Raw genomic sequence first — 26,781 nt, forward strand, 5'->3', positions numbered from 1 at the left:
GGATCTTGTGTATATATAGTAGAGTTACACGCCTCTCTCTCCATTGCTGTTTTTTCTGCACTTGCTCTTATGTTTCCAGATTTTGTCATCATCTCCGCTGCGTATTCTAACATGGTATCAGAGCCCTAGGCTCTTGATAGTTCTTGGGATTTGTGTGAGTAAGAGGGGGACTGTTGTGTTGCTGATTGGTGGACTGTTCGGGACTATTCGGGAAGAGGAGAAGCAAGAGTACAGCGGGCTGATTTGCTGGACAGTCACTTGCAGGTGTAAGTTCTTCTTTGTTTCCACCCACCCACCCTTTTTCAGATCACATCCCCGCAATGGCAAATTTGTTAGGGATGGCTGAGAGGCATGTGAAGATCCCTACACTCCCCACATTCCTGGTGGACCGTCAGTTGGATGAGAACAACTACGGCATATGGAAGGTTATGATGGAATCTGTTCTGGAGTCTTACAACCTTGCTGATTTCATCTTTGTTGGGGTTCCACAGCCGGAGGTAGAGGAAGGGGAGTGACCGTCAATTCCTAAGGATTGGGAGGCACAAGCACAGTTGTGGGATCGTGTCAACGCCAGGGTCCGTTCATTTATCTTCCTCAACTGCACACCGCAGGTAGTCAATCATGTAAAGCATATGACGCTAGCCAAAGGTATATGGCAGCATCTGGCTTCTCTTTACATCAGGATATCGCCCATGAAGAGGATTTCCTTGGAAGTACAGATGCAGGAGCATATTAACAAGCTGCAGGCTCTTCAGCAAGAAGTTCTCCAGGCTGGGAAGGAGATCTCGTCAGAGGACATGGCCATAACGTTGCTGTCGCATTTGCCCTCTCAGTACTCAACATTTTACTCATCTTTGATTACCAGTGGCAGGCTCAGCACCATTACATGGGAGGAGCTTGTGCCCATGGTCTTGGACCAGGAGGGAAGATTCTCGAATCCTCCTTAGGGTGGAGGTTCGGAGGCCTTAACTGGCCAACGATCGAAACGCCGTAACATGGGCCAAGGGAAGGCTTCATCGGAGAAGTCTTCTAAGAAGAAGTCCGACGCTGACCGCGAGAAACTAAAGGCAGAGAGGACTTGTAATGATTGTGGCGAGAAAGGCCACTATTGGAGGCAGTGTCCCAAGTGGAAGACCAAGAAGGGTGAAGATTCCTCAGCAGCAATCATGAAGACTCTGGCTTTTGTGCACTTGGAGGTGATGGACCCGATGTTTCATTTTCTTCAGGCAAGGAGGAGGTTGGAGGACTCTCTGCAACGGATACTCGGGAGTGGACACAGTTGGAGTGACTCAGATTGGGGAGGAGATCCAGACACGAGGAGATCTACTTCAGGCCCACGAGCAATTTTATTGAGCAGTAAGAGGCAGTCATCTTTTGCCTTGTCGTCTCGACACAGGCAGAGTACGGGGCTGCTTGTGAGGTGGTGAGGTTGCAGAGGTTGCATGGCAGGATTGGGCTTCCACTGGAGGAACCCATGGTCATCCAGAGGCACTTTGTTCGTGAAAAGATTGTTGCTGATGGTATCTTGCTCGAGTTCTGTTCGACGAAGGACAGTACAGTGGACCTCTTCACGAAGTCGCTATCTCAGGATTTGCTCAGGCGGCACCCCAGCTCCCTGTGGTTGGTTTCACAGCCAAGAGTTGAGAGGGGGTGTTAGAAGTCATCTCCTGTCTTTACTGAGACACCAGGGCCTCTGTTGTGGGTGTGCCCGCCCTTGTAGGTGTTGTTCTCATTTTTCCTCACTCCCCGTATTTTTCCCCCATTTTTCCCATTTATCTCTGGCTTGGGGGGCAGTCGTGAGTTAGCAGGCGCATCTTTTCTCTGGCCGACTGTACCCGACTTCTGTACAGAACTGGCCGACTGGTCTTTAGGGCTGGTCGTGGAGTTTTGTGCCTATCGGCTGCCTCTGGAGCAAGCCGACTGCTGCCTAGGGTCCATATATAATGGACCCCCACAACCCCTTGTCATTTGTATCTTGTATCATTCCGGGATCTTGTGTATATATAGTAGAGTTACACGCCTCTCTCTCTCCATTGCTGTTTTTTCTGCACTTGCTCTTGTGTTTCCAGATTTTGTCATCATCTCCGCTGCGTATTCTAACAGAGACAGGGGATGATGACAGCCATGCACGGTCAGAAGTTGGAATCCGGTCATCAAGTTTAGCACAGGGGATGTTATGTGCATGCACATGGACATGCCTAACCCAGAAATCCTGATAGGCAGGAGATAAACATCTAGGTTAGGGCTCTAGCAGAGGTCCAGTTGTGCTCTCTCCCTTAAGGAGGTCGTCATAGATTAGGGCTTTTGTTATCCTTTTGGAAAGGTCAAAGGCCACAGATGATGTGCCCTTTTTGTACTCTAAGAATATACTGAAAAGATAGCCCTCTCTGTATTCTGTGTCTATGCTGATTGTTCTTGCATCAGGTGTTCCTATGGAGTGCTTAGGGCTGAAGAAGGCTACCCAGTGCTTCCACATGTGACAAGGAGGGTGGTGACTGTTTGGAAATTTGTTAGTGGTGCCCCATCACCCTCTTCGGAAATGCTATGTCACATGGTTGTAACTTTGGTCTCATAGGTCACTTTGGCCTTTTGAAGACGTTAATATAACATTTCATTTCATTTCTCTCTCTCTCAGTCATGGAGAGATTTCACCCGCCATAGCTTGTTTGTGCTGAAACCCTAGCACGCTGGACTTACAATTGGTATCAGAGCCTGCCACTTGTCCTCACTCTGCTACCCGACAGTTCCACAGACACCCATCCATACATTTCCATTTCTGTGCGCAGCTAAACACCCATCGTTGTTTAGACACCATCAATAATTGCTCCGTCAACAGTTGCGCCTGTGGTCTGTGTGCGCCATCACTATGCTACTGCCAAGACCTGCTGCATTTACTGGTCGCTGCCTGTGTCCAGGAGAATTGCCATTTGCTATTGCTACTCCCTTCACTCTTCCCTGCCTTCTTCAGCTCCATATTCTACTGCTCCTTCTTTACTGCCTTGCACTTTGCAATACTGTGTACCACTTGCAGTCACGCAGCTGTGCTGCCTCACATGCCCAATGCTTTTATAGGCATAAAGCCTTATCTTTTGACCCATTCAAACACACTAAGCTAATGACACATGGCATATCCCATAACATCACTACTTACTACACACACACATAATATCTAACCTTAGAAGCTGTTCACACACATAAATGATACACACACACATGGACACATAAACAAGGGTATACACACACAAAGTGGAAACACATGAAGCTCCAATTTCCCACAGGGTGAAGGAGATCCTGCAGCGAAGAGGATGGTGCGAAGGCAGAGCAGAGGCGGGGGCTAAGTCTAAAGAGGGAGGCGAAGAAGATGTGAATATGAGGCACGGGCTGAGGCTAAGGAGGGAGGCAAAGCAGACACGAAGCTGAGGCAGGGGCTGAGGCTAAGGAGGGAGGTGAAGCGGAAGGCGGGCCGAAGACAGGCGCAAGCAGGTAGCAACACGAAGGAAAAGGGAAGTGGGAGAAGAGGGAGGGGAAGGCCGAAGTGATGGAGAAGGCAAGGGATGTACAAGAGAGGGGGGCCGAAGGCTCAGACAGCAACTAGAAGGGGAGGGGGGGGGGGGGGGGGCGTGGTACTCCAACAAGAGCTTGAACAAGGCTACATCTCGTCTTCTCTGTTTTTGATAAACATAGGATTAAAGCATTAATCACAATCATGCTTCTGCAACGCATATAACACGGTCATGCTCATAAGTCTTATTGACAAGAAAGAATACATGAAAAGCTGGAACTCCCCCTGTGCGCGTGCCTGCACCTGCCCCCTTCGCCGTCTCACCCACCCCCTCCTCCTGTGTGCAGCACCCCCTCCTTCACCATCGGCTGTCTCCTCCCCCACTGCTCTCCCCCTCTGCCTTCTCCTTCCTTCGCATCCCCCTACCTCCTGCCGGCCTCCTCACCTCATCCAAACCATGAGCTGCCCTACTCCCTTCGACCCTCCACAGCCCGCCATCCTGTGCGCCGCTCCCATCTCCCTCTGCCTTCCTCTTTGCCGTGCCCATCCCCTCCCCCCCCCCCCCCCTCTTCGCCGACTCCACCCCCCTCCGCCATTATGTGCGCCACCCCCTCCTTTGCGTCTCTTCACCGCCCTCCTCTCCCTAGCCCCCACCGCCTTCCTCTTCCCCCACCTCCCCTTGTGCTGTCCGCCCCCCTGATCATCCGCCTTCCTCATCGCTGTTGCCCGCCTCCCCTCCGTGCTTCAACCCCCACCCCCCCCTCCCCCCAAATGCTCTCTCGTGTCTTCCCATTCAAGTGTTTATGGCTCTTAGGGTTTTTAATCCGTGGCAAGTTTGGGCATCGTCTAGTCTTGAACCCCCAGGAGGACTCCATGGCAACTGCTCCATCATCCCCAACCAAGGCCACCGTCCCTTGCCTATGAAATACCCCCCCACCACCACTTCAGTTCTTGCATAGACGGCAGGGATTCCATCCCTTCGTATTTGCATTGCCTCCCCGAAGTCATAGCCTCACTTCATTCTGCTTTCTAGTCTCTGGGGGGAACTTATTTTGCAAAGAGCAGAGTACTCTGGCCTCCCAGGCCAATGTTTCATCAGCAAGCTGATGGGACACCTTGCTAGAGCCCCCCACCCCCCCCCCCGGCGGCCGCGCACGGCGCCCCCACGGGTGCCTAGCTTAGACCTTTCCCCAAGGGGTGGGTGGGACACAGGTCCCCCACGTACCAGAGCACCAGGATCGAAGACCGACGTAGGATAGTGGTAGACCGCTGGCACGAGGCAGAACCACCGACTAACTTCCAAAGCAGAGTAGTGCCGATAGACGAGGCTGGGAGGATCCACGGTTGTGTCAGAGAACCGTTTGGAGCATTTACCTCAGCAGCCCCTCAACAGTGATGGGCCCCCGCAGTACCCTCAAGTAACCCACCCCCAGCTCCCCCCCCCTCTAGAGATCGTTACCTCATCAAGATCCCCCTCTAGAGATCGTTCCCGAGGGGCCAGTTGACCCTCCAGAGCCTGCGGCGGGCCTAAACTCTTAGCAACCCCCCCCCCCCCTTTCGGGCCCCATCAGCTCTAGCTCTAGCTCCATCGGAACCCCCTCCTCCCCCTCCCCTCCATCTCCCCAAAAAGCACTCCCACCACCCCCCAATTGCGCCAAACCCGAAGCGGAGACAATCGGCCAGCACAGTCCACCGTTTGATCCATCATTTTTGAGAGCCGGTAGAGATGACCGTCGCTACCTCTCTGGTGTGGGCTCTCCCTCTCGAGTCACCAGGTGGCCCCCCTAGGGTGCGGGGGCGCCAATTGATTACAGTTTCTTCTGATGTCTCCCCGTTGAAGGCACTAGCATGTTCGAGGAGACGGTAGCTCCCATTCGCATGTGTGGTGCTATATCACTCCACACCGTCCACTCCAAGGAGTGGCGCGATGATCGTCTCCTTCCCTTTGAGTGCAACACACGGAACGGACTAGAGCATGGAAAGAAAGAAAGAACGGTATATTAACGTCTACGGAAGACCCCAAGGGCCTATGAGACCAAAAGTAATACAATGATACCATGGATATACTAAGCCATGGAAAACTGAAAGAAAAAGTAAAATGAAATCATCTGACAGTACATGTGATCAACAAATGATCCTGTGTAGAGTGAGATACGCTATGATTAGCTAATGTCGATACCTTCCTCGGCCAGAACCGATCTGATGGTGGAGTGAATGTCAGGCCTCTGTGATGGGAGCGTGACATGTCGGCGGAGAACCTCACGAATCCGTCTCTGTGTGGTAGAGGGTCGTGATGCTCTGGGTCGGGGACGTCTAGCTCGCAGAATGGATCAAGTTCTCTCACTAAGAACTCCTCTGGAGCATGGGTACGGGTGGTGGGATCTGATGTCGTAGTAGAGGAATTGTTGTGGGCAGTAGATTCCGATGTGGATGTATGTACCACAGAAATCTATGATGGCTCTCTGTGAGGTGTCCTATCGGAGCCGGGGCTATCTCTCAGCATGCTGCCTCAACACTACATCCTTGTGTCGTTTGAGCTCCATCAAGTACATGCCCAAGCACCTCTGATCCTCAAGCTGTATCACCCGTGTGAGTGCTCCGAATCCCTCTTGGAAGAGGCAATGGAATCTCCCCTATATCTCATAGTAAGCCAGGAAACTGAGCATATAATGGGCCTCGTCCTCTACTGTTCCTATGATGCATACTGTGCATGTCCTCTCCTCATGTGGGATATCCTCAACTCTGTCAGTCTCTACTCTGAGGCGGTGGGAGGATACCCTGAGCTGGCCGATCGTGATACGCATGGCATGTGACATGTGTATCTGTATGTATCCCGGGATCTCAAAGAATCCATCCTCGCAGAGTCTCAAGAAGTGATCTCTGTAGAACTCACACTTCTTACCAATCTTTGACGCAGACACCCATGTCTAGTGTATGTGTAGCCCGAGTAGATCTAACCAGATGATCCGGTTGATCTCTTGACGTGAGAGATCAAGGTATGGGGAATCCAGGCTATACTGAAACGGGGGGAGACGGTCCATCTATATGCCATGTGCATGAAACCACTCGACTACCTCAAACTTCAAAGTACCATGCATGTGTCGGTAATGGTGGTGGCCATGTCGCTGAGGAGGAGGGCAGTCCAACTCGTCTCAATCGCTCCCTCTCCCTCCCGTTGTATAATTGCATAGAGCACTCTAGTGCTAGTCGTAGGAGGTGATCTCTGTCAAGCATGTATACATGCTGAATATAAGTGACAGTCTGAAAAAGGGCATATGTTACCGACGGGGCCACCCCAAACTCTGCATGTAGAATGTCATGTGGTACAGATGGCTTACTCCTGATCATGCATGACAACATCATCACCTATAGCCTCTCTATGCTCCTCCAGTGATCCTTCCCTAGGCCTCGCCCCCAAAGGACTGCACCATACATAGCACTGGTCGTACTAGAGTATCAAAGAGCCAGCACTTAGTGCGGGGTTCTTGGAAATGTGCCTGGAAACACTGTCTCTCCATACGGGCTAGGGAGGCGTGCCCCCTCGCAAGTCGGTCAATGGCAAGCTGTGGTCATGCAAAACAAAGGGCCTGTAAAAGTGATTCCTAGATACACATACTTCTGCACAATCTCCATTGGGGCATCTCTGTATATGAAAGAAAATCGTGAGGCGACTACATAAGATGTGTTGAAGACCATAACCTTGGTTTTGCCCAAATTGACCATAAGGTCTCTCTCCCTGCAAAATCTGTCCAATGCATTTAAGTGTTTTTGTAAACCCTCGGCTGAATCTGAGATCAAGACAATGTCGTCAACATATAGCAATATGGGCACTATTGTCTGAGCCAATGGTGAACCTCTACCTCTGAAACTATCCACAAATACTGCGATCTCATCAATGTATAGGCCAAAGAGTGTAGGTGAGAGTGGGCAGCCCTGCTTAACCCCAATAGTGCTACATATATCTCCCGGGTGCATGTACTCGGCCGAGTACTGCCTCATATAGTGCCATCACACCCCATATCATCTCATGTCAGAATTGGAGCTCCTGCAAGCGTCCTATCAGACGAGATTGAGGGACGGAGTCAAAGGCTTTGCCGAAATCCACAAAGCAACGATACACATGTCTCTTTGAGGACCTCGACTCCTCTATGATAGCCCGTAAAGTAAAGATATGGTCCAACGTGGAGAAGTTTCTCCTAAAGCCTGCCTGGCCTGATGCTCTGTTTCCCAACCTCTCTGCCATAGAGCTCATCATGTCCTCTAGTACTGCCCCATAGATTTTGGCCATTGTGTGACCAATCATGATAGTCCTATAGTTACCTGGGTCCGTGGGATCTCCTGCTTTGTGGATGGGGACAATGGTGTTGGTGGTCTAGAAGGGTGGGAAGCCTTCACAGAGTGCTCTATTGAAAAGACTGGCAAGAATGGGAGCCAATACGTGGTGCCCATGGGCGAAATGTTCTGCGCGTAGATCCTCATGATCTTTTGCTCTCCCATTATGCAGCTTTTTAAGAGCCCTAGTGACATTGGGGGAATCAAAGAGATAAGATGATTTAGGCCTAGGGATGTGTGACATTTGTGGTATAGGCTGGTTTGGCACATCATATAGCTGTAGTGCATAGGCTTCCCAAAGGCTAGGATCTGTGATAGGTGTAGGTGCTCTTTTTTCTTTCAAAATGTGCCGAGCTTTTGAGTTGTCCTCACTCAAAAAGAGCTGGTATAACTCTTGTTCTCGTCTGGAGAGAAATGCCTGTTTCTTTCAGCCAGTGAATGTACGCAAGATGCGTTGCATCTTATGTGCTGAAATCAGCCCATGTTCCCTCTCGCGTAAGAGGCGAAGCCTGGTGGTTTTGCACTCTTCATCATACCATCCATTCTAGGGTTGGGATCCCACTCGCAAACTTGTTGTGGAGCATGTGGTGTAGGGGGAGCTGGCGTGGGCGGAGTCATGGATGATGGAGGAAAGTTGGGATGTGATGGTGGAGATAGGGAGGGATAAGTTGAGAGCTGAAGAAGTGATCAGATCCAGGTCCCGTAGCTCGCTGAAGCTTCCGCCTCCACCCTGCATTGCGCGCCTGTACGCCCCCCCTTTCTCTGTCGCCTGTTCGCCCCCCACCTCTCCGCCGTTTCGCCTCTTCACCCCCCGCCTGCCTTCGCTCCCCTCTTCTCGCTGTTGCGCCCCCTCCTGCCTCGCTGCTGCGCCTTCCCCCTCCTCGCCATTTCGTCCCCCCCCCCCCCCCCCCGCCTAGCCGCCTCTTTGTATTTTCGCCCCCAACCCCCTCTTCGCTTGTTCGCCCCCCCCTCCCCTTTGTCGCCTGTTCGCCCCCCACCTTTCCGCCTGTTCGCGCCAGCGCCCCGCCTCCCCTCCCTTTCGCTTTGTTGCCGCCCCCCTCCCCAGGGCTTCTCCTTCGTTTTCCCCCTCTCCCTCCTCTTTCGTGCTGTTGTTCACCCCCAGGGGGTTTTGTTTTTCTTCATTTTCATCCGGTCTTCCGCCCGCTTCTTTGCAGGTTTTCCGCATTCGCCTCGCCTTCGCCTGAGCTTCAGACTCTGATGGAGACTCCTCCTGCCTCGCCTCAGAGGGACTCACCCGCAGCCCCCTCGCCCGCCCCCGAGGACATCCCCATCAGGCTTTCTCTTTCGCCGGAAGAGGAAGCGAGCCTCACTGCAGAGGTGGAACGCCTCCAGGCTCATTCCACCATCTGCCGTATAGTCGGCACTCGCCCCAGCAGAGGGGAGATCAGGGATCTTCTTCAGGCTCGCCTTCTTGCAGATGTGGGCAAGATCCTAGATGTACAGCTCCTGGGCCGGGGCCATTATCAGATCGAGTTCGAGGCCGCCCAGAGCGTTGCCAAGGTCCTTGCCATGAGTCCTCTGGACATCAGGGGTGCTCGGGCTTTCTTCAGACCTTGGCAGCATGGATTTGACCCAGCAGCGGCGGAGCAGGGAGAGCGCCTCTTCCATATTACAGTTTGTTTCCCTGGTCTCCGCCGGGAGTATCTTCCGCTCCTCTCCAGGCTCGGAGCATTGGTGGGCTCGGTACTAGAGACGGGCCCCTCAACAGCTTCAGTGGTGGCCAGAGCAGCTGGGCTACCTTCAGTCAGAGTGTTGGTGTCTGACATCTCCTCCCTTCCTAAGGTCATTCAGCTACCTAGGATAGGGGGGGGGGGGGGGTGGATAGATCAGAGAGTGGAGTTCTCGGGGCTCCCGAACCAGTGCTTCATTTGCAGGCAGGTCGGTCATCTGGCCAAGGCCTGCCCTCGCAGGAGACCTCGACCCTCACCACAGCAGCAGGCTACTGATGGCCCGCCCACAGATTCGGCTCGGCAGGCTGCCTCAGGGACACCTGCTCAGGCCACAGAGACCTCGGAGTAGCAGCCTGGACAGGGGCGCCGCCGAGGGAGACAGCCACAGTAGCACGCACAGAGACCGCTGCAGCAGCAGCCACAGTCTCAGCCTCACTGGGTTCCCGTGAGGAACAGCTTTGCTCCCCTTCAGGAGGAGACCCCTGCAGCGACCGAGGACCAGGAGATGCCAGCTCCCCTTCTTCACCCCCCCCACCCCCGTCCCCTCCCACCGCCTCGCTTCCACTTTCGCCTCCTCCCGCCCCCGCTCCGGTTTCGGCAGCGGCTCCCTCTTCACCTCCCTCGCCTCCCCCTCCTCCCCCTCCGCCCGCCTCACCTTCCCGGGAGACCCTGGCAGTTCCCTGGCGCTCACCTGCAGTCTGGAGAGCGCTGAGCACTGACCTCGCTCGAGCATCACAGAGGAGACCTATGCCGATTAGGGCCTCACGGATTTCATCTATCTGCAGTCGGCTGAGTCGCCTTGGCATTAGACAGCGCTCGGAGGCCTTTGATTATACCTTTACACGGCTATTTGGAGCAGAGGGCCCCCATGAGCCAGCACCCATTCGAGTTCATGTAGTGATACCTCTGGCCCGCGGGGAGGAGGCACTAGACTCAGCGGTGGCCTTCTCGTTCCCTCTATGTGGACCTTGTGATCGGGAGTGGACTCTAGAGCTCGCTCTCAGCACTTTGAAGACTCAAGCAGTTGAGTTTTCTCACCACATGAGCGATCTGGAGGTGACTGATGTGATAGGCCGACTTTGGGAGTTGGCTCATTTTTTCTTGGCTCCCGGGAGTGTGGATACCTCAGGGATTCGGCATTTGGTCGTGCGCATAGTGGCAGACTTGGCACGCGACCCTGGATATGTGAGTATACACGAGGTTTCTCTGTCAGAGCAGGAGGCAGTCGCCATGGGCCACAGCCACTGGCGCCTGATCCGGGATTCTTGCAGTACACCGGGTGGGCAGATTCGCACCCGTTCGGATGGGGACTACTCTCCATCCAAGCCGCTTGCGAAGGCCCGCCGTACGGCTGAGACAGCATCCACCTCAGCAGGGCATCCATGAGGATCATCTCATGGAATGTACAGGGCCTTGGCGGAGCACACTTTATACGCTATCGAGGTTGCTTGAGGCAGGAGCTTCACAGATGCCTGGTTGGTGGCAGCATTGACATTTTGATGATGCAGGAGCACCACTTGGGTGAAAGCAGGATCCGGAGATATGGTTCGGTGATGCCTAGTAGATGGGACACTTTTTGGTCTGCAGGGTTTGGTCCTTTGGGTGGACAGGGAGGAGTATGCATGGTTATTGCAGATGTATGGCGGCAGGCCATTGTGGATCGAGGGATCATTGTGCCTGGTAGAGCACAGTATCTCATTCTGAGGATGCATGATGAGCTATTGGGTGTGCTCACCATCTATGCGCCCAATCATGCTAGTAGTGCCAGAGCAGAGTTCTGGACTCAGGTTACAGATGCATTGCCAGAGGCCGCACATTGGTGTGTTGGGGGAGACTTCAACATGCTTGAGGACCCGGCAGATAGGGTGGGAGGCAGTCATGTTACAGTGCACGGCACGGAGCTTGCAGCTTGGGACCGGTTTTGCATGTCACTGAGGATCACTGATGCATGGCAGCATGGGGCTTTCTCCCGGTCTCAGGACAGTCTTAGTTTCTCTCGGTCGGATCGCCGGCAGGGAGGGACTAATCTATCACGGATTGATCGCTTTTATGTGGGCGATTGGTTAGGGGAGCGAGAGGGCTCCGTCGGCATTCTCGCTGGCACCTCATTTTCAGATCATGCGCCAGTTATATTGACATTGGAGGAGGGGACACGGGAGCCCAGCTTGCAGTTGAGGATCCCAGAGAGGGTACTTGCAGATCCCAGTCTCGCTGAAGACATTGAGAGGATCTGGCATGATAGTCAGTGCTCTGACCAGGATGCAGCGGGCCAGTGTGCCCAGGGACTCATTGATCTTAGCTCTTTTCTACACGCTGCAGCTTTGACACGACTCGGAGAGATTCGCGAGCGGGAGCAACGGCTGAGACGCAGCCTTGCTTCGCTACAGCGCCTTCAGGAGCAGCAGCCTGCATGTGAGTGGGTGGCGTCCCAGCTGAGCCAGGCACGCCAGGAGGTTAGAGAGGTAGAGGAGCAGAGACATGAGTTTTACTATCGTCGTCAGGCCTCTCAGTGGACGCAGCTTGGTGATAGAGTGATTGGGGAGTTTTTTGAGATCACTGGACCCCGTCATGCGCGAGCAGGAGTCCGCCAGCTTGGTAGACCGGATGGATCGATAGCTACTGAGCTCGGGGAGATCAGAGCCATTGCCACTGCTTTTTATAGTGACCTGCTTTCAGCGGAGCCAACCACTGAGGATCGAGATGTTTGCAGACAGACTGTGTGGGCCCATGTGCAGAGGAGGGTCACAGACCATATGCGTACAGTTCTAGGTGCGCCTCTGTCAGAGATTGAGCTTGCCAAGGCCTTGAGGGTCCTGCCGCGACATAGTTGCCCAGGGGAGGACGGACTGACGCCGGCCTTTTTTATGCGCTATTGGGACCTTTTGGGGCCAAGCCTCCGCAGAGGCTTTCAGCATGTTTTGGACACTGGGGTGATGCCGCAGAGCTTTTCAGAGGGCTTGATCTATCTTATCCCCAAGGGGGAGGGAGTATCAGATGACATTCGGCATTGGAGGCCTATTACGATCCTCAATACTGTCTACAAGGTCTTAGCAAAGGCCTTGAGTTTGAGGATCCAGCCCTTCCTGGGGGAGTTGATTCATGCTACTCAGACATGATTTGTCAAGGAGCGCAGTATCCTTGACAACATCTTTACTTTCTGGGAGGCGACGGCCCGAGCTAGGTTTCTTGGCGAGGACTTGGTCGTGATGCTTCTCGATTTTGAGAAGGCATACGATAGAGTTGATTGGGGATTCTTAGAGGGCACTATGCTTCGCCTGGGCTTTGAGCCAGGATGGATCAGAGGGGTGTCAGCTCTGTATTCCACAGCTCGAAGCCAGGTGCTGATTGCAGGAGGTCGGGGGCCGAGTTTTGAGCTGACCAGATCAGTACGTCAGGGGTGTCCTCTCGCCCCTTTCCTTTTTCTCTTCTTTGCGGAGGCTATGAGTATGTATTTGACGGCAGAGGAGGTTGGTTTGAGAGGACTTCAGCTCCCAGTCTGGGGGGTGATGCTGAGTTTGCAGACGACACGGGCTTATTTTTGCATGGCCAAGAGGCCAATCTTATTCGGGCAGAGCAGTCGCTCCAGGTTTTTAGTGCAGCTTCGGGAGCATTGATCAATTGGCGCAAGACAGTGGCCTTTTGGATCAGTAGTGCTCCCACTCCGGCATGGAGCCCGGACCCCGGTTTTAGATGGATTCCTCCAGGCACAGCAGTGCGGTATTTGGGATGCCAGATTGGCCTCGATTTGTCACCTGAGCAGCAGATTGCCCCGCTTCTTCTGAGCATTCGGAAGAAGCTACTGTATTGGAGTACAGCTCGACTATCCTTGGCTGGGAGGGTGGTGGTGGCAAATCAGGTGCTGTTAGCGACCATGTGGTACATTACGTCTTGCTGGATTTTCTCAAGCTCTTGCATCAGCCAGGTACAGAGGCTGATCAGGAACTTTCTGTGGTCTGGGCGGGACGGTCAGCCAGCTCGGGCAAAGGTTGCATGGGCAGTTATTACACTTCCGCTCGCTCAGGGCGGTTTGGGCATTATAGATCCAGTCGATCAGAGTAGAGCCTTATTGGGGAAGCTTATTGTTCGGGGGTTGCTTCCAGGCGCTGAGCCTTGGAAAGAGCTCCTCTTGCAGCGACTGCAGGCTCGGGCGCCCCCTGCAGGGGGTTCTTGGGCACCAGAGATTCGCTGGATCTTCATAGAGATGAGGAGGACAGGCCTCAGTAGAGGATGGGAGGACAGATTTGCTTTGAGTATCCTGAGAGCTTGGGAGCTGCTGAGACCGGGGCTCTCTCAGCGGCCTCCTTCTTGTGTTGAGGAGCGGGCCAAGCAGCCGCTCATCTGGAGCCCAGCGGTTCGTACGGAGCAGGGTCATATGCTGGGTTCTCGGCCTCGTCTAGCTTGGGGACCTTTAGCGGCAGGCCCAGCTCGTAGTTTTGGAGACTGGCAGGCTTTCTGCAGTCTACCAGAGGAGACCCAGGTGGAGAGGCTGAGTCACTTCAGAGGGGGGTTGATTATGAGGGATGATATTCAGGAGGCACTTACAGAGGAGTGGTTCACACCCCTCGAGCCAGTGGCCCCACGGTGGATGGGAGCCTTTACACAGTTGGAGATCCTGATTGCTGTCAGAGCCAGCACTGAGGATGGCAGATGCCTCTATTATGAGATTCAGGATGAGGGCAGACTCCAGAGAGTGGAGGTGGAGTCGCCTTTGGTTGCAGAGTGCACCTTTCAGAGGATTCGGGTAGTGGCTGCCGCTTCTCGGAAGTGGCATATTGACCCCGACCCTGCTGATGTGCTCCCGGATTGGCGCATATGGGCATATGCAGCGCGCCCCTTGGCCCGGCTACAGTGGGACCCCGGGGAGTACGAGTGGCATGATCCTTATGCATCCCTTGAGGCCACAGAGATCACTTTTTTCCAGTATACTGTTCGGCTGGGACGGCATATTTTGACGGCGAGGAGGACGGTTTCTCCAGCGGCAGCGGGGCATTGGCGATTGCAGGGACTTTCACAGGAGTTCCTGGAGGATTTCTGGGCTCGGCTCTGGGCTAGTCGACAGGCCCGCAGAATCTCGGCTTTTCAGTGGCTGGTCGCCCACAGGGGCTCAGCAGTTGGCACTTGGCTTGTTTACAGCGGTCTTTCGGCGGCCTGCGTCCGATGCGGCCACCCTATGGAGACACAGAGACATTGCCTTTGGGACTGCCCTCAGGCACAGCAGATTTGGCTGCGGATGCTGCGTATTCTGGCCCCCCTCTCTCCAGAGGGTATGTTTACGTGGGGTGCCGCTGCTTGGTCGACTTCGTCAGGGCCTGCTATGGGCTATGAGATGGAGCAGGGCAGTCAGGCCATCAGATTTATTAGGGGCCAGCCTCGCCTGGTTCCGGCACCGGATTTCTCGTCCGCCAGCTGGACACAGAAGAGGGATTTACAATGGGAGCTCCTCAGCAGCCTCACCATCTGGTTCACCTGGAGGGCCCGGTGCTTTACGGCCTTTGAGGGGAGATTAGAGCCATCAGCAGAGACTGTTCGGGGGATTTGGCAGGAGTTGATCCACACCCTGCGAGGACAGTACGACCGCATCCGGGGAGACTCGGATGAGGCGATCTTACGGCGCCAGGCCTTTCACACCACTTGGCGCTGCGGCCCGTTCTACACCCTACACACGGGATCCCCCCGTTGGCACTACAGGCCACCTGTTTGGCTCTTCCCCCCCCCCTATTGTATGATTTAGCCGCTCAGTTCTTTATACTGATGCTTGTATTTTGCAGCACCTAGGGAGAGTCTCCCGGACTGCCATGATGTATTCACTGCTCTTCTCTCTCTTAGGAGCAGGAGAGATCTTTTGTAGCCCTACGGGCGTTTTTACATAACTAATGAAAGGATCTTTTCTCGGAAAAAAAAAAAAAAGTTGAGAGCTGAAATGTGGTGGGAGAGGTGGTTCTCATAGACGTGGTCAAGATCATGATAGAAATGAATCCGGGTGAAGGTGGTGACAGGGGGTGTGGGTGTGGGCGGTACGATGGGGCATGAGATCGTGAAAGAAAGTAATGTGTGGTCAGCTAGTATGGGGGGAGGAGGGATGGTGAAGTCTGAGATGTGTGGTATAAGAGCGGGAGATCCCATCAGGTAATCCACCGTACTAGTGCCTACCCCATGCGGAAAAGATGTAAGGTCGTTCGACTGCGGCCATTTGGACAACCCATTATATATAACCAGCTCATGCATAGCCCCCATCTACAAGAAGTGTCTACCATATGATGTTGCATTCCCCATATCCTGGTTGGCCTTCTAGAGCCCCATCTCAACCAAGTCAATTTCTGACAACATAATGGCATCTCCCTGAAAGTCATATGTCTGCACTTGTTCCCCTTTTGTCCGTGCATTAAAGTCTCCTAATAGGAGGACCTCTCCCTGCTCGGAAAACTCTGCAATGTTTGCAAATAATGGCGCATAGGGAGTCTCCCCTTTCTCTATCAACCTGCATGCATATTCTGATTTCTCTGGTGGGAAATAGCATACTGCAATATGCATCACTCTCAAGCCAAGCCTGGTTAATCACATCCACATAAAACGAGCCTCCTCATCGTGTCTAACCATTGTGGCATGCCTCTCAAATGAGGGCGAAACAAGCATGCCACTCCTCTCGAGCCACACCCCTCCAATGGTGCGTGTTTGTCCTCTGAAAGCTGATTCCCATGTATAACCCTCCACTTTGGGTAGCCCTCTCTCAAGACTTTGATGTGTTTCTGTGTAGAAGATAATATCCCTATCTATGTAAGTCTCTGTGAAGCCTCCTGTGTCTAACCATAGAGTTCCATTGCAATTCCATACTCCCATCCTCAATGCATCTATGGTCTCATAGGCCCCGCACCGTCATGAGCATGGAGTCAACGTCCACCGCTATTCAGGGCTCTCTATGCATCTATCTCTTGCACTAAATTGATGTTGTCATTCCACAAAGAAAGTCAAAAGTACCTTTACGCTTCCGCAGGTAATGTCAACATCAGCATGTGATTCTTCATCTTCTTCCTGTGTTAAAATTTTGTAATCTTTGTTGTAAATGGCCAAGTCAAGCCGTGAAAAGTGAACCAAATTTTGTAGGTGATATGTGTGGAGAGGAAGTGTGTGCTCTCATGCTTGCCTACAAGCGAATAGTTGAGTTCTGCCTCTTTGTGCCAGTCATGTCCCACCGAAAGTACAACATTGTCTTGCTGTTGTAAAGGTGATCAAGGTTCTAGGGGAGGCTGGAAAAACTGTAGTCAACCTGCCCAGTCTACTCAATCCATCATGTGACTTGGGGTGCAGGTGGCAAGCACGTATGAGTGTTGTGTCACAGAAATCTATCACCAAGGGAGAGTGTTGGAAATTGTGGTGATGGACATTGTCTTTTTGAGGGAAAGCGTACATTCGATTATTGTTGTTTGGGTGTGGTTCATAAGAACAAAGGTTGATCGGTTATGTGAAATTGTAAAAGGAAGAAGGTGAATGCAGCATTTATGGCTGGAGACTTATTTATGAAGGTGAAGGAGGTGGATGAAATCTAGAGAGTTCTGCTGGGAACTATATATTAATGTACTTGGATAATGGTTCTCAAGCAATACAAGCCGTGTGTTGTTCTTAAGTTTTTTTTTTTTCAAGAAAAAGATCCTTCTATTAGTTAAAGAAAAAACAACCACAAAGGGCTAGATACAACCACAAAGGGCTAAATACAAACTCGCCTCATTTAAGGGCGGGAATCAAATGATCATAAGGGGAAGAGAAAAGTCTCCTCCGGCTGGCGGCTCTGTGAGGAGAAGGCTATCTCATACACGGGGAGGGGGGGGGAACAACCACACAAGTGGTCTGTAATGCCAAATGGGGTCACCGCTTCTATCTGTGAGGAAAGGGCCAGGCCTCCAAAGCCTCAAGGAAGCTTCCTGCCGCTTCCGCATGCATTCAGAACCTCCCTATAACTTCCCCCACTAACCACGGAGGGTGTGAATGATATCAAGCCATATGCTCCTAATGGTCTCAGCGAGCGGAGTGTGGGTACCCTCGATGGCCTCGCTGCATCTAGCACACCAAATGTGCCAGGCTGCTATGCTACGTTCTTAAGTTTCTCATTGTTCATTTTCATCAATTACATTTTGCTTTGTGTTTTTTCCCATTATGAACTTTGATCCACCATGAAATCTAACACATTTAGTCATTGAAGAGGCCATGAGCCAATGTAAATACAACAATTTAAGCGTTACCACAAGAGAATCTTTGGCTAAGAGATTCATAACAGTAGACATTATTAGGCATAGAAATTTATTTGGGAAAAGGAAATTATCTTGCTGATTTTGAGACAGTTTAATTTACTTGTAGTATGTCGAGCACTGCCAAGTAACCCCGAATGTCCATGTTCCTTATGCCCCATCCTGCCAAATCTCCTATGATCAAAAACTTGCCCTGATTATGTAGATTGCTGCACTTCAACAGCAAAAGCATAGTCATGACATCAAATTGCATCTTAATGTGATACGCTTTTTACACAGCATTCATTAAAAAGCAATGTGATAGAGACGTCGTGATTGCGTAAGTACCTCGCAGCTGCTTTGTCAAAAGTATAAACAAATAGACCTGCATGTAGATTCCCGAGTTGTAGTCAAAACAGCAACCTTTTTGAAATGATCTCTTTAAAAAGTGCGGTACTATGCAACAAAGAGTTCACCTAGTACTATGAAACAAAGAGTTCACCTACGCTTTATTTCTTCCAGGTCCCTTTCAAAGGCAAGATGCCTTGAGGTGAGAAGTACAACAATCGAACAGCCAACTTTATCGTGGCCTTGCAAAAAAATTTGTTTCCTTTCAAGTTCTTTGATGATCTCTCCTTCTTGAACAAATCCAAGTGGCAAAAATGACCTTCTCCATTTCAGATGTTGAACCAGAAGCTTTGCAGCTTTGCCTGTGTCAAATTCTCTTGCACGTATAAACCGCAAAAGATCGGAGTCACTGATGCTCTACAAGGTGAGACATATCGGTGTTTATCAAGGAGAAAACAAGACAACTCAAGTCAGGTCATTAGAAAAAATATGATTCTAGGCACAAGCAACTTAAAATGTAGCCTGAAAGTTCAGGCATACTTGTGTTAAGACCAAGCCACAGGGAGACAAAAGGCTGCATTGAATATTTATTACAATCCAACACATCCCATACATATAGTAGTTATTAGGCTCCTACCATGAAACACTTCATGACACCATGCAAAAACCATAATTATGTGGAACAAAGAAATGGGAAAAAAAATGGCATTTTTGACAGGGCGGAATTAGAGAAACTTCATATCAGCAAGGGAGGTACAAGTTGAAGAGAAAAAACAAGAACAGGAGAGAGGGGGGGAGAGAATTTGAGAAGGAAGAGGAGAAGAAAGAAGGTAGGTGAGAAAAGATATTGAAAATTAAGTCGTTGGCCCTACAAATAACCTGAAATTGGGGATGTAGAGGGAAATGCCCAATATTGTTAGGAAACCACTGAAACACAGTTTTGGAAATGGGAAATGGCCGAAACAAGTTTAGGAACAAGAATCCCCCGATGTAGCATGCAATAGGTTGACCATCGTAACGCACAACAAAGCCTTCTTTAAACCTATGAGTTTATGCAATCCACTTTACTTTGAGAGCGAAGAGTAAAGAGAGAGAAGATAGATAGTCGATACTAGATTGGGTCCTAATTACCCACACTGAAGGCCCCCCTCCCTGTGAGCAAGAGTATTTGCTTGTATTTCTTTGCAAAACTTTGTACAATGACAATGAATAATGACTGAGGATTGCCCAATGTAAGGACGAGGAAGATCAAACGCAGGCTGAACCATATGCTCTCCAAGACACCTCGAATAGCACTTCAATGACCACTGTGCAAGCCCAGAACTACTAAGGGATGCACAAATTGTCACGTGCACACCCGTGACATGGCATAAACCTCAACATGAACATCATAATCCCTGATTAGGACAGTACTTAGGACAACAATTAAGGCTTAGCATAAAGAATCAGCATCAGCATCTGCATCAGCATCAGCAGCATATTGGAGGGGCACCTAGTCAGCAGTCAGCAGCTTAGGGGAACCCAATGCAGTAGCCACATGCTAATCAGTCGGCTAGTAGATGGGATAAGCAAGAAAGTAAGCGCAGCATTTAATATGATATTTTATGAATATTTTTGTCCAAGAACTGGCCAACAGTAGTAATAGCAGGCCAACCAGCTCCTCTAGCATGTATATAAGCAAAGACATCATTAAATCATTTGCATCATTCATTCGGCAAATTCACCTTCTGAAGAAGTCAAGCAGTCAATAGAAGCATGTAGAAGGCCAGAGGTCACCACTGCAGGATAGACCAAGAGCATTGTAGATGTACAAACATTTAGTCACCTTTTTGTACCATATAATACAAGAAAACCTGACACCAACTATCTCTCTTCTTCTCTCTCCTATGTCTTAATCATGTTTACTCAGCATCTTGTTCTTGATCAGGTTTAGGGCTGTCGATTAGTACAACAAGGCTTCCACGCATGCAACATTGGTATCAGAGCATTCAAGCTCAACCACCAAACAAGTTCCAAGGAGGTGCACAGACCCATCAGAAGAATGCAGTCACGGTAGCGTATGGAGTGGTCTGCAACAGACGAAGCTAGAGGAAAGCATTCTCTGGGGGTATGTACTCAAAACTAGTACATCATTAAGCTCTCAAACCAGTTCCAAAGGCCTCGCAACAGGCATGATCAGTTCCAGCAGGCGACTCACCACTATGTTAAGGGAAAGGGATAGCAGGCATGGAGATAGTAGTGGAACAAATGCTCGGTTCTTCAGTAAGACTTGGAAGTGGAGATCAGAAGTGGAAGGTGTTCAAATGAAGTGTCAAAGTAGGTCAAAGTCAAAGTGTCAACGTCAGTAGTCTAGGGAGGAAGCATGACATACTGTCCACCCCATCATCAAGTTTAGCAGGGGGGGGGGGGTGGGGGGAAGTCACGTGCACGCCCGTGCCATCATCATGGCATAAACCTCAGCATGAACACCATAATCCCTGATTAGGACAACACTTAAGGCTTAGCATAAAGCATTGTCATCACCATCACCATCACCATCACTATCAGTATCATCATCATCAGTATCAGCACCATCATTTTCATCATCAGCATATTGGAGAGCATGGGCACCCATTCGGTAGCAGCAAGGCTGTTATACACCCATCGGCAGCCATCAGGGGAACCCAAGCATGCAGTCGCCACGTGTTAATCAGTCGGCCAGCAGATGGGATAAGCAAGAATGTAAGCGCAGCATTTAATATGATATTTTATGAATATTTTTGTCCAAGAACTGACCGAACTTCTCCTCTAGCATATAGATAAGAAAAGACATCATTTGCATAATTCATTCAGCATATACACCTTTTGAAAAAGTCCAGCGATCAGTAGAAGCATGTACAAGGCCAGAGGTCACCCCTATGGGGTTAACCAACAGCCTTGCAGATGTACAAACATTCAGTGACCTTTTTGTACCATATAATACAAGAAAACCTGATACCAACTATCGCGCTCTCTTCTTCTCTCTCATCTGTCTTAATCATGTTTAATGAGCATCTTGTTCTTAATCAAGCTTAGTGCTATGGGTCAATACAGCAAGGCTTCAGCCTTCCATGCATGCAACACATATGCTAGCTGATTGCTGACTTCAGTGAAACCTTGGGAACCGTAGCACAATAAAGTTCTGAATGCTGGATGTATGCACGAGAGGCCGGAGACTCTAGGCACACATAACTGCTCTTGAATGCTTGAGGACTGAATTATGATTGATGATTTATGCCATGGACTGAGGGTTTACTTATATATGAATGTTTGCTGCTGGTCGGTCTGCTTCAGGGGCTGTCGGCCAGATTGGACGAGAAAAAATTATGTAGACTGCCGACTGAATGTATATGCTTTCCATGATGTGCCCACTTGCTGACTATGATAGCTATGCTGGCTGACATGCTTGAGGGGTGGCATAGGGTGTCTAGCCCCATATGCAAGGTAACCCCCATAATGGGGTGCCTTATGGGCTGGCCCAAATGCACATGCCCCCAATGCTGAATACTAATGCAATACCTACTGCTAGGGCTGACCTCTACATGTACTAATATGATGGATTCTCCGAGTGGGTAAGAGGACTCACACATGCAAACGTTCTAAGGCTTGGACACTAACCTGCGTAGCTCGTGCCTGACATGTCCCGGATTGGGGCTCACAATGGAGTCACGGCATACAATAAAATATTCCTAAAAAGGGTAATCCTAGTGTACAAATGTTGCACTGATGTAGAGCCAATGTGTCACATAGCACTCCAGTGCAAGGTGCATGTGACATTCCCTCATCCTTAGCTTGGCAACAGGTTCATGGCTTCCAAGTAGTCCGCCAAGAGTTGCGGATACTCTGGAAAGAACTCTTCGTCGAGCCATACGGCTTCATGGGTACCGCAATCTTTAAACTTCGTGTAGAACAGTCTTTGTCTTTGACTAGAGGCATGCTTCCATCTATGTAGGAGAATCTATTCAAGCTCAATGACTTGGGCTTCGTCTACCACGTCCAGTTGTTGCTTATCTGAATTATCCTGCAAAGTCATGTGCATCATGAAGAAGTGCATGTCGCTTTTCCCTTAGTATGCACAACCGGTTCTTGTAAAACAACCAGCCATCTTGGATGGTATAGTGACCTAGTTCTGCCCTAAGGACCAATCTATACTGAGTCCCGAATTCCAAATAATGCTCATATTGTGTCTTCATATTATCGAAATCGTTTCCTGTATTTCAAGCACAGTGGACTCCTACAGATTTTGGATGGTACTTTTGCAACTTAGAGCATTAGTAATGGGGTTATTCTTACCAAGAATATATTCAAAAATACCTCCAAATTGCTAGAAGATTTGACTCCACCTAGCTTGTCTGTCACTCCATTGGACACTAGGCATGGTTTGTAGCCATTTAAGTGCCTGATGATCTATCTTACTTGTGAACTCTCCCGTAAAGGAAAGGCTTCCAATGCTTAAGAGCCGTCATCACCCACATTAACCCTTTGTCATACACAAAATAATTCTTTTTTGTGTCATTTAATTTCCGGCTATAATAAGCCACCAGGCATCCTTCTTGCTAGAGGACAGGTCCTATAGCAACGGTAATCGCCTCAAAAGGATCATCCCATGAAGCCAACTTGAGAACCGGAGACTCGGAGATAACTTTCTTCATTGCATGGAATGCCTCGAACGCTTTGCCCATAACAGACACTACTTTATGCCAAGGTGTCTTCACGCCCTTGAGCAAATCTATAAGAGGTGCTGCAAGGTCAAAAAATTTATCTATGTGTGAAGTATATGCTTGACAAAGACCTACAAACGGGCAGATCTCCGAAGCATTTTTTGGAACATCCCATTCAAGAATTGCCCTTGCCTTTTCAAGGTTGAGGCTAATCCCATCTGCACTGATAACATATCCCAAATAGTGAATTTCTTCTACTCCAAATTTGCTCTTTTTGCATTGATGTAAAGCTCATTGTCTCGCAATAGTTGCAAGACTTTTCAACATCCCCCTCACGCTGCTCTACAGTAGCAAAAAAGATGAGGATATCATCTAACAAGATGAACACACACTTTCCAATGAGCTCCACAAAAACCCGAGAGATCATCTTGTTAAACGCTGCTGGTGCATTGGTGAGTTTGAATGGCATCACCACAAACTCATTGTGGCCACGTTCAATCCTAAAGGTTATTTTTGGAATGCTAGTCATAAAGATCCAAACCTGATGATAACCACTCTTGAGATCTATCTTCGAAAAGACTTCGCTAGATTGAGTCACTCAACGATATACACCATCCTGGGCAATGGGAACTTGTTTTTCGCTTATGAATTTATTGAGTGCACTGTAGTCCATGCAGAATCATGTGGACTTGTCTTTCTTTCGCAAAGATAAGATAGGTGCAGCAAAGCGTGAGGATGAGGACTGGATAAATCCAACTCGAAGTAACTGGGAAAGCTGTTGCTCCAATTTGCCCTCCAATGCCTTAGAAAGGCGACAGGGGAACTTCCTCGGTGGTTCTGTCCCAGGGACCAACTCAATGCGATGATCCTCAAGGCGACTGGGTGGGAGCTATGGTAGGAGATCATCCTTTAGCATAATATCTTGAAATTGTGCCAGGAGACCATCCAGCTTTTCCGTTGCTCGTTGAACAATAGAATACTGGCTACGAACATAAATCAAAGCACATTTGGCTCCTTTCCTAATGGCTCTTTGGGCCTAGATATGTAAGATGAGTGGAATGCTAGCTAGTCCAAGATAGGGAGGCGCAATATTCTAGGGAGACACAATATTCTCATGTTCTGAAGATACTATATGCTCTGGACTGCATTGAGCTCGTTACCCTAGATGCTCTGATACCAATATTACATGATGAGGTTTGATCGTAGTAATCACAACCTTAATTAACTTAATTACTGTAGAGATGAATTCAGATGAATGCAAATGCAACTATATTAGTGATGCAAATGATTACAACTGAGATGAGATCCGTGAACAGATCTATGATGTTGATGCTGAATGACGACTTGAACTGTTGAACTTCTAACTTGATCAACTTCTGAATGATGAATGAACTTGATGATTCGTGATTTATGACTTATGCTATTTATTTGGGTTGAGTATAGCTCTTGGACAAGGTACCATGCTAAACGCCTTAATAAATGTTGTGTTGAATCCCTAGCTAGTCCACACCTGCTGTCACCTCCCTTATGCCTGGCCGATTAGCTACCTAAGTCCCCTACTAGTTGTCGACTGCTGTTGGGGATGCCGAGTGGGCACTTATGCTCCTCCTAAATGCTTGTGATGATGATGATGAAGCTGATAATGTTGATGAGGAAGATGATGCTAGCTTGTCACCGTGCAACCCGAAGAGTGTGCACGTGATAGTAGAGGCCATGGTCCTCGATGCCTTGCCAAAGGATCTTGTTAGTGAGAGGGTCCTGAATGATCACAGAGTCCTCCATAAATTCCACCTTAGTGCCCAACTTGCAAATCTCGTGTACAGAAAGGAGATGAAATCCTAAATCTGGCACATATAGCACTCTCGAGGTATACTTCCATCCATTGCCATCCGGAATGAGGGGCATTGTCTCTTTGCCAAGAATGGAGACACTAGAGTTATGCATGTCTTCCGGTCACAATAGGAATGAAACGCTTTTCCAACATTTAGGAAACACGTATGAAACGTCTACATGTTTCATACGTTGTAAACGTGGTTTCAAACAAACTTTTTTTTAAACCTAAAAACAAAAAACGAATGGTACGGGCTGCATCGTTTTCCTTAAGCAAATGTGAAAGTACACCCGCATTCAGTACCCGCCGCCTTTCTTCCTGAGAACGTCGACCTCTCGCATCTGCACTCCTGAGACCAAGCGAAGGTGAGTGGGCCTTCACCCACTCTCTTCTTGTTCTTGCCTGCAGCCTATTCTCTCTCGAATCTCTCATGCCAAGGAAGAGCTCTCCTCTATGGGACAATGTGACCTTCGATGTTGTGAATGCAAGATATGGTGGGAGCGGCACAACGAAATGGGCTTGCAAGTTTTGTTCCAAGAAGCACCGTGGAGTTGGTTAGAGATTGAAGGCTCATTTTTCCCGAACAAAGGGCTTTGGCATTGGCCCTTGTACAAAAGTGCCGAAGAATGTTTATGACAGCCTCAAGGCCTATAAAGCTGAAATGTTGGGCATTACTATTGATAGAGTGCCTGCATGAGATCAGCCTGAGACATCTCTCGCTGCTATTCCAGCATCTCAGAGGTCGGTGTTCGATGTGAGTGATGATGTTGAGAGCACACAAGTGTCGCAAGCTGCAAGCTCAAGGTCCTTGCCAACAGCCAAGAGAAGTGCTCTTCCTCTATTCAAGCAAGGAGATATGAGAGCAGCCATGCAAAAGGCAGCTATGAAGGAGGCAACTAGGGAGGTCACGAAGTTGTTTGTGAAATGTGCATTATCTTTTCATATCACTCGGACTCCTCGATGGAAGTCAGCCATGCGTGCCATCTCTCGCATTGGGTGTGAGTAGGAGGGTCCGAACTATGAGACATTACGCACCAAGGAGCTTCGCTATGAGAAGGAAGCTTTGACAAGAGAGCTGGAGCCTTTGAAGGCAACATGGGAGAAGTATGGATGTACCTTGCTTTGCGATGGATGGTCAAATGTGAGAAAGAGGAATGTATACAATATTTTGGATTGTTCTTGCAAAGGAACCATGTTTCTCCGTGCCATAGATGCATCAGCCCTGTAGGGACTGTGGTTACAGGTGCATTTATATGGTCTCACTCACGCCAGGCAATCAATGAAATAGGTGCAACCAATATCGTGCAGGTCATTACAGATAATGGGTCAAACTGTGTGACCATGGGGAGGATGCTTGAGGAGGAGTTCTCCAAAATAGTTTGGACACCTTCTGCCACGCATAGCTTGGACCTCATGATTGAGGATGTGGGGAAGCTACCTTGGGTGTCTCATATTTTCTCTGCGGCATCAAGCATGGTCAATTTTGTCTACAAGAGACCCAAGGTCTTGAGCATGTACATGGCAAACAGTGACCTTGAGCTTCTAAAGCCTTCAAAGACAAGGTTTGCATATATGTTCATAGTATTGGAGAGGCTTGTCAAAGTACAACATGGCTTGCTGCGTACAGTTGTTTGCCGTGAGTGGCAACAATGGAAGGATAAGAATGATCCTAAGGCACTGGCTTTTTGTCGCATGGTCATGAGAGATGCTTGATGGGAGGATGCAACAAGCCTAGTGAAGACGATGAACCCCATGTAGAGTGTTCTCCGATTGACAGACATGGAGGGGAGCACTATTGGCCTTCTTTATGAATTCACGGACAAAATAGGAGAAGCTCTTCACTTCTGTACTACATTGTCTACAGCCAGGTACTCATTCTTAGCAATCGCCCATGGCTAAAGAATATTTATAACTTTATGTTTTCATTCTCTCTAAACTTTGTTACTCTTGGATTTTCTTATAAAGGGTCCAGCATCTGAAAGGCATATGGAACCAGCGTTGGGATTGGTTTCACAGGCCCATCCATGCCATTGCCCATATCCTTCATCCTCTATGGAGGAGTGAGGAGGAGTATGTGAACAAAGAATTAGAAGATGGATGGACAGCCTACATGGGCAGGGTTGTGGGAGATGACGATGATCCGCTCTTGAAGCCGGAGGGTGAACGTCTTCTATTCCAC

At 49.7% G+C, this 26,781-nt stretch overlaps 1 protein-coding gene across 1 annotated transcript in view; it reads right to left on the minus strand.

The window, feature by feature from the left end:
• The window catches only part of LOC147630876 (uncharacterized), a 121,932-nt gene that overhangs the window by 39,693 nt on the left and 55,458 nt on the right, over positions 1-26,781 (minus strand). Inside the window, exons 2-4 of the mRNA XM_086809262.1 lie at positions 18,251-18,509; positions 18,093-18,129; positions 17,869-17,974 (exon numbers count right to left, since the gene is read on the minus strand). Coding sequence (XP_086665388.1) covers positions 17,869-17,974; positions 18,093-18,129; positions 18,251-18,509 — 402 coding nt within the window. The remainder of the gene's footprint in view (positions 1-17,868; positions 17,975-18,092; positions 18,130-18,250; positions 18,510-26,781) is intronic.

The sequence above is a fragment of the Cibotium barometz genome, chromosome 15 (genome assembly GCF_041138505.1).
Source record: "Cibotium barometz isolate CiBa-2024 chromosome 15, ASM4113850v1, whole genome shotgun sequence".
Classification (NCBI taxonomy): Eukaryota; Viridiplantae; Streptophyta; class Polypodiopsida; order Cyatheales; family Cibotiaceae; genus Cibotium; species Cibotium barometz.